Source organism: Bacillus rossius, chromosome 3, assembly GCF_032445375.1.
Source record: "Bacillus rossius redtenbacheri isolate Brsri chromosome 3, Brsri_v3, whole genome shotgun sequence".
Taxonomy (NCBI): Eukaryota; Metazoa; Arthropoda; class Insecta; order Phasmatodea; family Bacillidae; genus Bacillus; species Bacillus rossius.
In genome coordinates, this window is record NC_086332.1 from 13,188,572 (window position 1) to 13,204,938 (window position 16,367).

The 16,367-nt window shown below is 36.8% G+C and overlaps 1 protein-coding gene across 2 annotated transcripts; it reads right to left on the reverse strand.

Moving 5' to 3' along the window:
- Positions 1–339: 339 nt before the first annotated feature.
- On the reverse strand, positions 340–15,546 carry LOC134530245 (oocyte zinc finger protein XlCOF6.1-like). Of its 2 annotated transcripts, XM_063364927.1 has the most exons (7): positions 15,427–15,546; positions 13,301–13,403; positions 12,608–12,684; positions 10,219–10,287; positions 9,339–9,679; positions 4,820–4,863; positions 340–4,298 (listed from the first exon to the last, which is right to left on the reverse strand). In XM_063364927.1, exons 4-7 carry the CDS (start codon positions 10,249–10,251, stop codon positions 3,382–3,384), a joined length of 1,335 nt encoding a protein of 444 aa, XP_063220997.1. In that variant the 5' UTR covers positions 10,252–10,287; positions 12,608–12,684; positions 13,301–13,403; positions 15,427–15,546; the 3' UTR covers positions 340–3,381. The 2 variants fall into 2 exon arrangements, with proteins under 2 accessions (XP_063220997.1, XP_063220998.1); XM_063364928.1 differs by lacking the exon at positions 12,608–12,684.
- Between the last annotated feature and the right edge of the window lie 821 nt (positions 15,547–16,367).

Consider the following 16,367-nt stretch of genomic DNA (forward strand, 5'->3'; position numbering starts at 1 on the left):
AGCTGTGTTTGTCATTGTTTTTATTCTGACAGTGGCAAGACTGTTTGGTTACTGTGAGATTTATTATTGCCACCAGTAAATTATAGGTTGCTCATTACTATTCAAACTTGTTTTTACTTACTATTATTATTATTTTATTTTTACCCACAAAGCACCTTCACACTTTATATAAAATATAATAAGAGGCATGAGAATGTATAAGAATGTGTGCAAATATGCGAGTATGCAAAATGCAGTAATATGCAAGTGTGCTATAATGAAAAAATGCCAATGAACTCCACATCACTGCACTTTGACCAACTTCAGGATTAAGGTGTATGTACACAATGGCTACACTACTTCCAATATTAACAGATTTTATTTTAAGAAAATAATATAACATATATTGCACGTTTCTCGTGGGCATAAATCCAACTGCTGCCGTTCGCCCCCACACAGGCAGTCACTGTACCTAAACAAACACCAATCTGATAACTTACAACTACCACATAAACACACAATGTCTTTAACATTACCGCCTGCAACTACTGCTCGAGCTCTATAGTCTCAGCAAGGCTTTTGACAAATAACAACACAATTACTTTACCGAAGTTACAGTCTACTATCTCTGGCCACACACTTTCTTATAAAAACCGTTTACTTCATATTAAAACAGTTTGCTGGACTTGAACGGGCCACCTCCCATTACTTTAAACCCTACAATACTTGTAAGGTTTTCAATGAATTCTATTAGCAGGTCTTGTAATTTCACCTTCTTATTATCAGGATAAACTCAAGCATTAAAAAAAAAAGGGAAACAACTTTTCCCCTTTTTTTTCATGACAGCCTTGCCAACAATCAGAACACAAATATTCATAATTATACAGCTATAAACGAGTGATATCCTATACTATATAAAACTCATAAATTGTAATAGTATTCACAATATACTGAGGGCTATCTTCTCCACTGCTTCACGGGAAAAGATGTTTATATGGGCGCCACCACGTGAGTGGGCACGTGCACCCCGGCCGATCATCTCTCTCAGGGCGTGACGTGACCCATGTGGGACGAGTTACCAGCCCTATTGATTCACTTATGTCGATCTACACCAAACCTGGCCCGCTCTAGGCGTCGGGCACGCCACACTCGTACAAAGGTTGGATTCTCATTACGTAAAATATAACTCACGACTCAGTTAAAATTTAGGTTTAATATCATAACTCACGCCTCCCTACACGTTCTCCATTAAAACAGTAAAAGGCCTGGGCATGGATCAGCTTAGGTAAAGCGTGGGCCAACCATGTGGCCATGCGCTAAGTGTCTCCTGTGGACTGCGACAAAGAAGCTCGTAACGAGTTATATAAATATTTAATTAAACGTCCCACCGACCGAGAGCGGCCCCTAGGTTCTAGAGATTGAAATTATTTAGGAACAAATTATAAAACAGAAATACTTGATCAGATGCACAAAGATTGCGGCCCCCGGGGTGCTGAAGCGTCTACTCTCGATGGCTGTTGAAGAGGAACTGGCGACGCTACCCTCGCAATGGCGCACTTCCGCCGTACAAAAACTGTTACGTTAATTAATGATCCCGTGCCCCGGCGAAAGTGAAGATAATTACAAAACACATCATTCAATTACAAAACACAATACTCTTAATTAAAAACCATTAACACTTATTATTTTTACCTGAAATTAACTGTTTTGCATCAGTCACGGATAGAACCAAGGACAGAAATCAATCGAATCAATGATTATTTTAATAAGCGAAAGTTCAGTAACAATACTAGCTAGTTGTTAATTCACATGTGTGGCTCTAACCTAGAAGCACTGAACTTTAAAAGGTGTGCTGGATAATTACAACCATAAAAAAGAAAACAGTAATTCAGAAGACTGAGTACAACAAACAAATAGTACTCGTTCATTCACACTTCTGACTAAAATAGTGTTAAAATTAATATGCTGCATTTTTACAATAAAATAATTTGTAACAAATTGGTCTAAAAACGACGTATTCCCCAATGCTCAATACACGTCAGCTGATTTTATTGAAAAAGTATTCGCGAGCTTGCCCAGAATCACAACTGAGGTCAAGTTCCGGTCCGTGCGGATTCGTCCGCGCAACGTCTGTAAAACTAGAATATATTATTAAATTAAGTAAAAGAGCACGTTGGCTTGAACATAAAAACACTGGGGCTAAAAATAAAAGGTTACAATAATTAATTAGGTGCATAATTAGGGGCCGTCGCACTGCTTCTACAGCGCCCTCATGAGGGAGGTCCTGGCGCGTAATTCAAAACAAACACACGTTCGCGGTGAAATGCCGAGAGGGAAAAGTGAGGAAGGGAGCGGATCCTGTCCAGGCTCAGGGCGAAGCCCCGGCCGATGTCAATACTCAGTACAACACTAATACTTTAACAAATACTTTAACATTCTCCTTTTAGCTACCCTTATCCCAAACATCAAAATTTGAAAGTTTGTTGGTTTTAATATTTTATATCAGATTGGTAGGGCCAGCGCAAAAAATTATAATCCCCTCTTCCCAATTTGAGACAACGCTGTTATAGAGGAATCTCAATAGTGCTTGCTGTGTGAAGGACTTATAATTTTTGTTCTAATTTATTGACCTTATTTCAAAAATTAATGTAATATGTGCACTGAAAAACACAAACTTATTTTATCACAATCCTTGCCACACCATATGGTCACATTTAGATTCCCAAAACTTTATATTTTTTTTGTCAAATTTTCTGCTTCCTATTAAACTTTCTCTACGATTTGTGCAGTTAAGTTTTAACTATAGAATGAGCACATAATGTACAAGAGCCCCATTAATAATTTTCTCACAAACGCACATTGTCTATAAAAAATTTAAATGTAATATTTACTGTTATATATGTCAATTCATTACGTCGTTCAACAACAAGGTGTCACATAAAATAGAACATAATATTGTCCTAAAAAAATGTACAAATTTATCAATAAAACCGACAAATATGTATTTAATGTTGTTTTATACTCAAATCAGTCAGCTGAATATATCTTCACATAAAAGCAATGCTTGCCAGGGAAGAACTTTGAAGAATTTTCTCCTGACAAGGAACCAAGTTGTCATCCCATATTATGGGTTCTTTACATCATGTTTTAACTACGCATGGCTTCTGAGCACCGGCCACAAAGGAGCAGAGGTGATTTCCATGGGAAACAAACATAAAATATTGCTCCGATGCTGTACACGATGCTTCTGAGATCTACGAAGGTGACTTCAGAGGAAAGAGTGCGAATGTCCAGTGGAACAGAGAAACGCCACTGTTCAATCACCTCCCGAGTAACGGCAAGAAAGAGACTTTCCTCTTGTACTGTCAACACGTCGCCTGCCAGCGTGCACGACGGGAGCCCTCAGACTCGGGACGCCCTGGCCGAGGTCTTGGAGTGGTTGAGCATGTGCACCAGCATGAGCTCCAGCACGGCGTACTTGTTGCCACACGTGCCGCACGAGAAGTCTGTCTCGCCCGGGTGCGAGGCGTTGACGTGCTCCCGTAGGCCGTGCGAGCGCGTGAAGTTGGTGCCGCAGAAGCAGCACGTGTAGGGCGTGTCGGCGGAGTGGCTTGCCATGTGGTGGCGCAGGTGGCAGCGGTACAGGAAGCGGGCGCCGCACAGCAGGCAGCCGTGCGGCCTGACCCCCGTGTGGCCTGCCATGTGGCGGTGCAGGTTGCTCTTGTAGGAGAAGCGCGAGTCGCAGGTCTGGCACTTGTACGGCTTCTCGCCCCGGTGGGCGAGCGAGTGCTGCCTGAGCGTCTGCACGCGGGTGAAGGTGCCCTTGCAGACGGTGCACGCGAAGGACTTCTCCTTGCTGTGGGTGGCCACGTGCGCCACCAGCGAGCTCTTCTGGGCGAACGCGGCCGCGCAGACGACGCAGGCAAACGGGCGCTCGCCCGTGTGCGAGGCCGCGTGCCTCTTGAGGTTGCTGCTCGCCGCGAACTTGAGGTCGCACGCCTGGCAGGCGAAGGGCCTGTCGTCGGTGTGCGTCAGCATGTGGTTCTTGAGGTTGTGCTTGTTCGCGAAGGTCTTTGCGCACTTGGGGCACCGGTAAGGCCGCACGATCGCGTGCTCGATCATGTGCTTCTTCAACACGGTGCGGTGGTTGTACTCCGCCCCGCAGATCTTGCACACGATGTTGTCGTGGTCTGTGTGGAGCAGCATGTGTTTCTTCAGCTCCTTCAGCATGATGAAGCTTTCTGTACACGCGGAGCACCCATACGGCCTGTCTCCGGGCTCCAGTTCGAACGGCAGAGAACCGTCAATAAATTTCTTATCTAGATTTAAAACAACACAAAAGTATAGGATGAAATACTTACATTGAGTATTCAATGAAAGAGACAGATAACAATATAACATGCACAAATGTTCTTGGTTATAATAAATAAAACTAAAACTAATAATTCACTTTATAAATGTAACATCTAACACATGATTTTCTATATTCATTGGGTACTACTGTACAGATGGCTCGGGTTAAGTCACTGATTGGAAATTAAAAGAGTAACAGCAATCACACAATATTACTACCTATCACAAAACGTACTAAGAAAAGCCTTAATCTACGAACTATCCAAACTTCAGAAATAAAAACAAGTAAATGTTAGAGGGAAAAAAATTTTACTTCTTAAAATTACTGGGATGTTGTATCTATAAGCCAACTTTACAATGCACACTCAAAAGTCAAAACATTAGTAATAATTGCTTGTATAAGCCAACTTTCATGAAAGAATGTCTTATTTAACTTAAAAAACAATATTATTGTCAACTAAAGCTTCCATAAATATTGACCACAAACCTGTAGAATTTTTGACATCTGTTTCTTGACATTTTTGATGCAACCTGTAAATGATTTACAATAAATTAGGTAACGTTCAAAACTCATTAATAATTATTCAAATATAATGAAATACTTAATTTCTCCAATTTCCCCTTCATTTCCCAAATGACCAATGTCCTTAAGATATAAATAAAACTAATTGAAAGCATTGTTTAAGTAAGTTATTACTTTTACACTAAAATTCTTAATGAGCCACCACAAGCCAACATGAGATCTTGCAAATGACTTACTGGCAGAATATTCCAGCGTAGCACATGACACACTTAAAACTTTTTTTTTTTAAACTCAGTCAATTGTAAAAAATATTTGACTTTTCTAGAAATTGAACCCAGCACTTATAAAAGAGTGGTGGACAACAAACATGGGTTCCTGTGCTTAACCACATATCTTGAGGTCGAGCGGCATGGACTTTAAACCACTAAGTCAGGTACAGCTCACTGTAGGTGCAAGAGGGCTAGTCTGGTCCAGTCAAGAAGCCACCTGTTGGAATTTTCGCAAGCTAGAGAAAAAAAAAAAGAATTTTAATATTTACGAGTCTAATTTATACAGTGCATAACATAATTTTTTGTTTTTCTATTCTGCAATACAGTCGCTTCAGTTAGTTACATGTCAGAGTACAAATAATTTTCTGAGAGAAACATCCTTACAGCCGGTAGGGTATAGGGTATATGTTTATCGTGTCTATTTCCTATATCTCGTGCAAAGTCCTCCGCCACCACTGTTGTCCAGAACTACTACCTGTGTGTTACAACTCACTTTTTAACAGTACACTAATCAGAGCATAGTGAAAATTGCAACGGTCAGGAACAGAGCTCTCGATGGTGGAGAGAAGAATATGAAGCACCCCACTCCCCACTTTTGGTCAAGTGTTACTGAAGCGATACTACAGGTCTATATTTTTAATCACGCTATAAACAAGTTCTTCCCCTTGAAAAATTAAATTGAACTAGAATAGTGAAATTTGTACACATATTTCCCTACTTTTCGTATCCTAAAAGAAAATATATGTTTGTAAAACTCCTCTGCGATACACTCGTCCTGCTGACCGGCTATCCTCATGGACACAGCGTGCTGGAAACAGGGTAACAAACACACCTCAGGCCATTGCCCTGCTGCATATAATGTACACATGGTGGTATTTACTATTATATTGCATAATTTATTGTCCAGTTTTATCTTTTAAATTATTGAATTTTTCCTTAGAAGTGAAGCTTTACTTGATCTATAAAGTGCTTGGGCGGCCACGAACCCATATTTTAAAATTGTATGATGACATTTGCTATCAATCAATAATAAAGTATTCTATGCAACTGTGTTCTACTGTTTACAGATAATGATAAGTTTACCACATGTGGCATGCTCCAACCACACGTTCCAATCTTACCAGCCATTACACCTGTCACCGCAAGGCAAGAGTGAAGTCTGATAAACGGTGCATGGAAGGCGGTTGAAAGTGCTCAGATGTGACACAGTCTAGACCCAGGACATAATGATTTTTTTATTTAAGCTGTTTCCAAAACAGCCAAATGAATTTAATAATAGAGACAGTACTTAGTATGCAGTTCCACTTTAGTACAAGCAATGGAGCACAAAAGCGTAAGTTGTCTTAAATATTCACCGAAAATTATTTTGTTTTCTATTTTACTAATAAAAAATTAGGGTGCTTGGTGACTATCAGAGGAACTTATGACAAAATCACAAAAAATAATAATAAAAATAAACTGCCAGTGATAATGACTACAATGACTTTAGTTAGGAGAATCTCATCCATCCATAACATTTTTAATTACCACTTCATTATTATTTTTTTATTTGTATTGAGTGCACTAAATGGTAACATACAATACAATTAAGGGATTTTGGTTGATGGGAATGGAAAAAGCCATCATAGCCTACTATAAGAAGTCGAAGAATTTACATGGGTTGATTTAAGGGAAAAATTGTTTTGTCTGTAATTAAATAAGCTGTTTAAATTATTGTTGACAATGAGATTATTAAAGATGGACAAATACTACACAAGTCAAAGAAGTGAGGGAATGAATGGGCCATGGTCTATGGTAAGGAGTCATCCCAGCATTTGGCTGGAGTGAATTCGGAAAACCACGGCCTGATAGAGATTCAAACCCAGCCCCTCACGAATGCAAGTCTAATGTATCACCGTTGCACCAACTCACTTAGTAATTATAAAGTTTCTCAGCAATACTGCATACTACGAGGGTCATTCAAATATAAACAGAAAATCCGTTAATACAGATTTATTGGTGATATACGAAAATACAAATGAAATGCCATACACTGGTAGTGATAACTGTGTTCCTGTTATTGCATGTAGTGCCCACCACTAAAGTCTACGACTGTTGGTGGGCATGTGACAAATTACAAATAAATAAAAAAATAAACAAATAAATAAAAAAATATTTTTCTAAATAGATTCCTTCAACAGAAATACATAATCTCCATCGGATAGGAAGCCTTTTGATCCCTTCATGAAATAAAGAAGGTGGTTTCTCCAGTAGCCAATTGCACACGTACTGTTTGACTGCAGCGTCGTCTTCAAATATTTCCCCTCCTAATGCCTCCTTCAGTTGACTAAACATGGGGACAAGTCTGGACTGTATGACTGTATTGTGGGTGTTCAAGAGGTTGCCGGATGCCGTGTATAGCTTTGATGTTCCGCTTCATCACAACCATTTCAAAACTTCTGGGTCCAATCAAACACTTAGTAGCACCAGTGAAACTGTGCTTGAGGTCTCTTCATAATTTCACTCGATTTCACATCTTCGTTGGCGAAAAAAACAAACAAATAAGAACACGTTGTGCAACTGACGCTGGTACTTTTTGTTCACTCACAGCGATACTGAAATGACAGACTTGAGTGTGAGGACTGTGTGCTGCATGCCTATATCATCTCCATTCTCCCACAACGATTCCCAGCGCACTGCACTGCTCACGTCCTACTTGAATCAAATGAACAAAATTCCAGTTTATATTTGAATGGCCCTCGTACGAAGCACCTAAGAAAACTTATCGTCATACTCTACCAATGAATGAACGTTCACACAAACTAACTCCAGGCAATATCCGTTTCCTAGTTAACATTCTTTTTTATATCTCCCATCAATCTAGCTTCCAAGATAAAATTAATGTTACAATCATATGCAAAATTTGATAGAAAAAGTTTTTGTGATAAAACTGTTTTTATAATTCAAAATATACTGCACTGTTTATCACTTCCAACAACAAAATGCAACCCACACTGCCACTCTGAAAAAACAAATAACTGTATGTGCTCAAACTTTGAAACAAAACATTATTGATTGTGGTCAAAGCCAGGTGAAAAAACCAATTATTTTTATTGTACTTCAAATCAAAGATGTTTGTATGGCTTAGACTTTGTTTATATATAATACTTAATAAACATCAGCAAAAACTAACATGAGTATCAACTGCACGTTAATTTATGTTTAAAACTAGTTTAAATTTATTTAACTATTACAACTCAGTAAATGACATGTCTTCTATTCCGAGACGTCCTTGTTTTCAAGATTTTCTCTGTCTGTAAAAATGATGATAAATAATAATCTTATACAGTAAACTTACGATGATCCGGCATGTTCGGGACTTTGCTGGTGCCAGATCACCAAAAAATTCCAGATCAACATACGGTTTACTACTTTATCGATACGTAATGTTTACTCTTTTATCGATACCCACTAAGTTGTAGAAAAAATATGTCTGCAAGCTGGTGTTCAGCTTAAATATATTGTTCAGCAGGAACATACGGATGAAAATTTCAACATAAACACAGACAAAAACTAAATTTGTGTCAACCTAATTAAAACTAAGTGTATTTTGTAAGAGGGATATGGATTATGAAGAACCTAGGTGCATCTCAGGCTGAATCATCACATGCTGAGTTATGCTGAAGAAACTCGAAGCGTGCCAATCAATCTGAGAGATCCCGAACCGTGCCAAATGCTTCTGAATATTTCAGGGCTGCTCAGAGCACTTTCGACAGCCAGTAATGTGTGCAATGTAGAGTTTTTCGAACTTACCGAAAAAGATTATTGGTTTTTTTACCTTTTAGTTGCTTAGTTGGCTTAGGTTCGTACATTCCTAGGTGGTGCCGGACTATCAGGCCTTCCAGACTGTTGGATTCTGGACTACCGGAAGTCTACTATATTGCAAATATTTTGCAGTTTCCTTCTATAGTATAGTTTGCATTTCTTTACTCCGAAACTCATTACCTCGTTAAGTGTGTACTGTCACTAATAACTTAAGTTAAATAAAAGTTCCACTAAATACATTTTTTACTCTCTTCTCAACAGAAAATATGGGACAAAAATGGTGCTACTTATATCACCAGATTAGAATTACCAAAGGTAACTGCTTTCACGCTACATAAATATTACAATAGTTGATAATTTGAGAGCAAGCCCCAAATAAATGGTGTGTAATGTGATAAAACATCACCTACCTCTCAGTTGCAGATATAGGTTTGCTTGATTCTGAAGCATCTGGAGATTCCTTTTCTTCTTCCTCCTCCTCTGCTTCTTCTCCTCCAGACTCCTCATCTGACGGTTCATCAACCTCCATGTCCAGTTCCTCCAGTTGTTTATCCCCTCTCTCCTTCAACGCACCGTCCTCCCGCACACAGCTCTCTTCTGCGGACGACACGAGCTGCTCCTCGTAGCCGGTGCTCTCGTTCAAATAGGTGCGGTGACTCCCCTCTGCATTTCCCCGTTCACTTTCTGGAACCTTCTGCTTGCCAATTTCTTGCAATCGGTAATCTGGTTCACAAGCATCCGGAGGCTCGCTCTGGAAGAACACATCTGCGACTTCATAACCAGCACACATTGTTTCATTATTAACTAACAGCTAGAAATTTTGAAATTCCTTAATTATAGTTAAGGTTTCATTAAAAAAAAAAAAAATTAGCCCTTGTTTTCCACACAATTTACTGGCTGTCAAGTTTGCTACTTTCAGACTCTGAAGGATATATTGTTTAGGTTTGCTTAGCACAAGAGGCCTCACCCCCTCCACTTTCCTTTCCAAAACTTGAGTGACCTGCTGATGTAAAGCATAAGTACCAATATGCCCTTTTTTTTAGAATGCCAAAATTGAAAATGTTCAATAAAATGAGAGTGAATCTTGAAACAAGAGATTAGGGACTCTTTAAAAACTCCTGAACTATAGTTATATCATAGGATCATGTGATGTGAGACATACCAGTGAATCAAATTTTAGAATGTTGAAGATTCTCATTATTATTTTTGATTAAAATTTTTTAAAATTATAGTTACTAGAACTGACTAAAATAAAGAAAAAAATAAATAAACAATACTCTTTCCTCCTACCTTTATAACATATGGTTGTTGAACTGGATTCATAGCCAAATAATTGAATGTGTCTTCATCATGTTCATCCTGTAATGAAATTTTTTTTTAGTAAATACATTCTAATGTATATAAAATATATCAGCAGTGCATTTCACACTCAACCACACTCATGTAATGAGTACATTAGTTTATTTAAACATTAGTTGTATAGCATGATGGTTACGGGAAGGAATATATTTAAAATGTTCTCTACCTCACTGCCAGATTCATTGTCCCTCCTCTTTGTTTTGTGTCAATGAAAATTAAAAAATAAAAATTATAATCTTATTGTTCTCATATCTGTTAAGTTAATTATAATAACAGAAAAATTCTTTATAACAAATAATATTAATCCACGCAAACAACTTCAATTTTCAGTAGATGGTCATGGATTCATGAATAACCTTAGAATGTTGTAGCAAAATATGTCCAAAGTGAGATGTATTATAATTATGGGCTATTTATAAATGTACAGCATTTCTGATGAGTAATTTTTAAAAGAATAACAAGAGTATTTTTGCTGAACAACTGTTTCCTAGCCAAGTAAAACTCATCAATTTAATGATATTAATCATGATTATAGACTTTCATGGCTAGAGTCACTAATTAAACTAGTCAAAATCAACAGGGGATTAGACAAAAAAGTATTAGCTGATTAATAGCAGATAATTGAGGGTTGTTTCGTATTTCATGTTCCCTGCAGATGAGAACACGTTGATTATCAGGTTCCACACTGAGAACGGAGTGGATCTCCATTTGACATTCCCCATCAACGATGTTCCTCCGCCCAGTTTCTACGGGCTGTACGGTGCTCTTGCTTAGTCAGGAGTGTATTTGTGTTAGTGAGGTGGGATAATAAGAGTGACTCTCACTTGTGCTTCTAGCACGATATCACCCTTAATTGCACAGCTCTGAACTGGCTCACAGTCTTCTCGTCGTGCGTGCGGAAACTATGTGATTTGAGCGGTGACCATAACATAACATTGTAGAGAAATGAAGATAAAGGTATAATGTAAGTTCCTTGAGTGCGTCCAAGAATATTTACCGGGAATATCACACTTAAAGTAACGTGGTTTCTCCCTAAACTCTGCACAGTGTGTGTGTGCCCGGATAGGCAGGAGCCTTAATGGGACACACACCATAGAACAACATGTACAGAGCTCTCCTGCATGAAAATGATTAAGGACCGTTTGAAACGACACTTTGTATCCTGTTGCTGTTTGCAAACACGTTGCAGTAGCATTGCATTCTGCTCCCGTTACGATAGGTTGTTAATAGACATTGCTTGTATCCAGTAGCGTAGCCAGGATTTGTGTATGGGGGGTGTTAAGAAGCATGCCCCCCTGTATTAAAGTGGGGGGCCCGGGGGTCCTCCCCCGGGAAAATTTGGATTTTAAGGTGTAAAATAGTGCTATTTTAGCAGTTTTCGGTTCTTAAATTTAAATATTGTAATGGTAAAAATTTTATTAATTTTAATATGAAATTTGTTTGAGTGATGAATAAGAAATTAATTAAAAATTTCGTGCTAGAGGGGGCGGGGCTTAGAACCCCTAAAAAACCCCCCTGACTACGCCCCTGCTTGTATCCCATACTGATGCTGAAAACACATCTTGTCTGATCCCCTAATTATGTCAGATTCTTTACTTATTTTGACCAGCATTCTTCTTGGATCCTGGGTTGAGGCCACGTCCGTGGAAATGATGGCATGCCCAACATTTTGGCATTCTTTGTAGCAGACATCTTCAAGGACAATTTACAACTTAAGACCTAGTGTTTGGCACAGTATTTGAATAGGGCCATTCACAGCTAAGTGGTGATTGGCCCTGTAGGTGGCCATGACTGTAGGGTGGTCTGGTCAATTAGGATGTATCTGCTTATTAGCCTTTACAAAATATAGTTAATTTTTTTATAGCAAACAGTGTTCTTTTTTTTGTTATTGTTTATTATTATATTCCATCATGGACCCTCCAACCCCATGAAACAAGTTGAATTCCAAAAAATTACTCCCTTCTTGTTTGAGCTGGATTTGCCCTTGTGTGGCTTCATACTGTTCATAAGGCATTTTTTTTTTCTGGAATTTTAGTAAAGAGTGTTTCCACATTGAAACTCACCAGTAGATAATTTTCGTCAATGCATTTATATGTTGGAGGATTTCAACAAAGTGCTTTGAGTCTCTGATACATGATTCAGGTTATGGTAGTGCTTATTTCAGCAGGTTGTTGATGAGTGTCGCAAGAGCATAAGTCAGTGAGTTTATAGTAGCTACTTACTATAGGGTGGAGAGCCACCTGTGGCTTTAGGATTTTCTGTAATACATTCACAGCAGCTGTTATGCTTACTTTTGGAACTAATTTCTTCTTCACTTTACCTTTCAGGATGATTGTTTGTTTCCAGCTCAACTTGATTTAGAGGTTTTTCTTTTTGGGAGTGGTGTGTAGGACGAATCTGTAAGTAAGTTATCTTGTAAGTAAGTTATCTTGTTCTCATAGTCCCATGCCTTCATTATAACTGCTGCATTACCTTTGTCAGCAGGCAGTACAACAAATTTTTAAATATTTTTTTACCATTATTTAGCTTTACAGAGCTCGTCTACATCAAAAGCCATTAAACACCTTCCAAACACAGAGGCTGAAGAAAGCAGAGCAGAAACAGTGTGCATCATCTAAAGAGCACAACTGCCAACATCAAATATTGGAACCATGAAGATCAACCATTCACTTTTGTACCTGATTTCTAACAGGATTTTAAGGGTAAATTTTAATTACATTAGAGTACAGAAAAGTCATGCTGTTCAAGATTACATAGTTAATGCTTTATTTCTTTCCAATGACATTACAAAAGGAGCAAACCACTCAGGCAATTAAAAAAATTAAGTCAAACAGCTGCTTCTTTATTAAAACAAATTACTAATACATAGTAACAGCTTAATAAAATTACTTTTAGTCTTGAAAATTTGAAAGGCGAGTAAATTGCTGAACATGAAGACACCTTGGATTCAAAAGATTTTTAGTCTCATTGCTGGTATAAAAATTTCACTTCAAGAAAATGAACACCACTTTACCTGAAGTTCCTGTTTAATCGTTGGCATAACCATGTGAATGAAGTTACCAGGAACGTCGGATGTTCCATCCATTACCTCCATGATGGCTCCGTGAAACGTAAAACTGTAAATAAAAAATATTCTTTGATTTTTTTTTAATACAACACTAATGGCTAACAATTCACACTATTGGATTAAATGGACACTGTTTTGAGTAATAAGCAGAAAATAAATACAAACCAAAACCAGGAATTTAATCTAATGAAAACTGTTAAATATGTTCTCTGAAAGACACCCTATAACAATGAGAGTTTAGGTTGTAAGATAGTCTGAAGGAATCAGGATGTATTAGAATAAAATTTACAGATATTATGTCTGAAAAGTGTTTACCTATTGATTATAACTAACCTGTATCATTGAGGCATTACAATAAATTGTACCAAAAGTGGAAACTATGGTAATATTAAGAATGAGTTAATTTTTTGTTTTTACTTGTTTAGGTGATCATATATACCTATTACGAAAGGTTGATGGCATACATTTAGTGTTATTAAGATGACATGATATTCTATTGTTTAATTTATTTCTGATCCATTGTAAATTTTTATTGCATAAATTCAGTTATTAAAACCAACTGTTAAAATCATCTACATTTTCAAAATGTTCAGTTGTCTGACTGTATGTCAGTTTTTTATTTCTTACCTTTGGTGGGTTGTTTGAGTAGTAAATTGGAACATTTTTAAATGTTGTTTGAAATATGAAAGTAAGTTGTGAGTGGTTGTAAGCAATTGCAAAAGAAAAGAGTTATTTATTTTTTCTTTATAGTTTATAACAATGATGACTGATTACTTTAATAAGTGTTTCAAAGGTTAACATTTTGCATACGTTAGGTTAGTACAATGTGAAAGGTATGTTGGGTAAGGTTAGCTACATTAATAAAACATAACAATAATAAATTAATATTTGGTGCATTTCTAGTCACTGCTTAAAAAAAAAAAAAAAAAAAAAAAACACTACTGGCCTGCTCCTATTTATCCTGAAAACAGGATTTAAAAATTCCTAATGGTTTCTGAAAAATATTTATCGAAGTGGCTTATTAATGTAGTATATCATTAGCATGTTAAATATGAGCGTGTATCTGTTTTGCTACTACTTGTGTCAAGTGCGATAAGTCATTAATAATGAAAATAGTCTTGGTATTTATCAAATGACATAACAAACATACTTGCTGCAATTTTAAAATCCTGTAATGTACATATATCTAGAGAGGTAAGTTTATGTTGTGCTGTAATGCCTAGCAGAGACTGTTTTCCGAGAGATTGTCTTGATTATTATTGCCGACCTGCTGTTTTTTTAATAATAGCTGCAAATTGATCCTGTGATTTTTCAGAGAACCTTCAGAACATAGCCTAGCCAAGATATTTTTACAAAATGACAGGGACTTTAATGTCAGTACATGTCAGTATGTTAATGCCTGGAGTCAAGACTGGTTTTCACTCTAATTTGTTTTCCATTTCAAGAGGAGAACCACAGGATCAATTTGCAGATAGTATAACAAAGATGTTTCAAGGAATACAGGAGGAATATTCAAACATTTAAAAGTAAATAGAGGAAGGTACCATAGTGTTTACAAACACGCCTTTCACAATTACATTATTTTTTTTTTACGAAAAAGCTGCAAATATAGAAACTTTCCGAATATTTCTAATTTTATTAATGTAGCTGAGCTGACCTAACCTAACAAACCGTTCAAGCGATTATACAGTATTTTAAATATATTTATTTTATTAACATTCTATGTAGCTAACAAATCTAATTGTTAAAGGTACACTATTTGAAATACTGTACAACCTTTTAAACAAAAGATTAGAAAATTGTCAAGAAATAAAAAACAAATGAATTTATTTATAAATCCCATTAGTAAATAATTACCTTTATTAATACTGGACAAGACGTCATGCACGTTAATTAAATAATCAATTACCTAACTGATAAATTTGATTCGCTGCACCCAAAAATTGACATTATGTGAAGTTAAAAAAAACACATTAAACGGTATCAACAATATACCTAGATAGTATTATTTTCTTTGAGCATATTGATGTACGTTGATTACATCCGTGATAAAATCATATGTGCATTCTTACCTCCTTTAAATTACAATACTTTTATGTCATTTCACGTCACAAATTACTCCACAAAATAATTCTTGAAATTTGATTACAGAAACAAACAACACCAAAACATTGATAAAAAAGAAAACAAACAATATCTTTAAACCAGTATCACCAAATTTTGAGGAAATAATTTACGTTCAAACTGAATGAAAATAATTAAGTAGAAAGTGCAATAAGCTACAATTTATTTATGTGTTCCAACACATAATGCATAATTTATCAATAGAATTTTCAGACACTTCGTTGATAAAAAAAATTCTGGAAATCTAGAATATTACCTACTTTTATCGTTGACTTGCACAAGATCAACTCCATGTTCAAACATCCACTGCAATGTCATCCTGGACCTGTATATTTACATTATAAAATCGTGAGACGACGACAAATCGCGACCTCATGAGACATTGCAGACTTTCTGTAGCTGCTTTTTAACATACACACATTAGGTTATTGTAAGGTGAAGTCTAGAAGACCTACACAGCGTAATTTTTCATAGTCACTAGATTAGTCTGGCTCATTCGCTCTGAGATTAAATGAACAGTGTATCAGTCACATGTTAACGCAATATTGTGATTCAAACTCAAACTTATAATGCATTGTCTCGATGAACTCCATATCCTTTTCCATGTGGTAGGGGTGGTGAGGAATCCATGCAATGCCCCATACAACCAGTGGCATAGCCAGGATTTGTGTATGGGGGTGTTAAGAAGCATGCCCCCCCCCCCCTCCGAATTAAAATGGGGGGTATCCCCCGGGAAAATTTGGATTTTCAGGTGTAAAATAGTGCTATTTTAGCAGTTTTCGGTACTTAAATTAAAATATTGTAATGGTAAAAATTTTATTAATTTTAATATGAAATTTGTTTGAGTGATGAATAAGAAATTAATTAAAGATTTGGTGCAAAAGGGGGG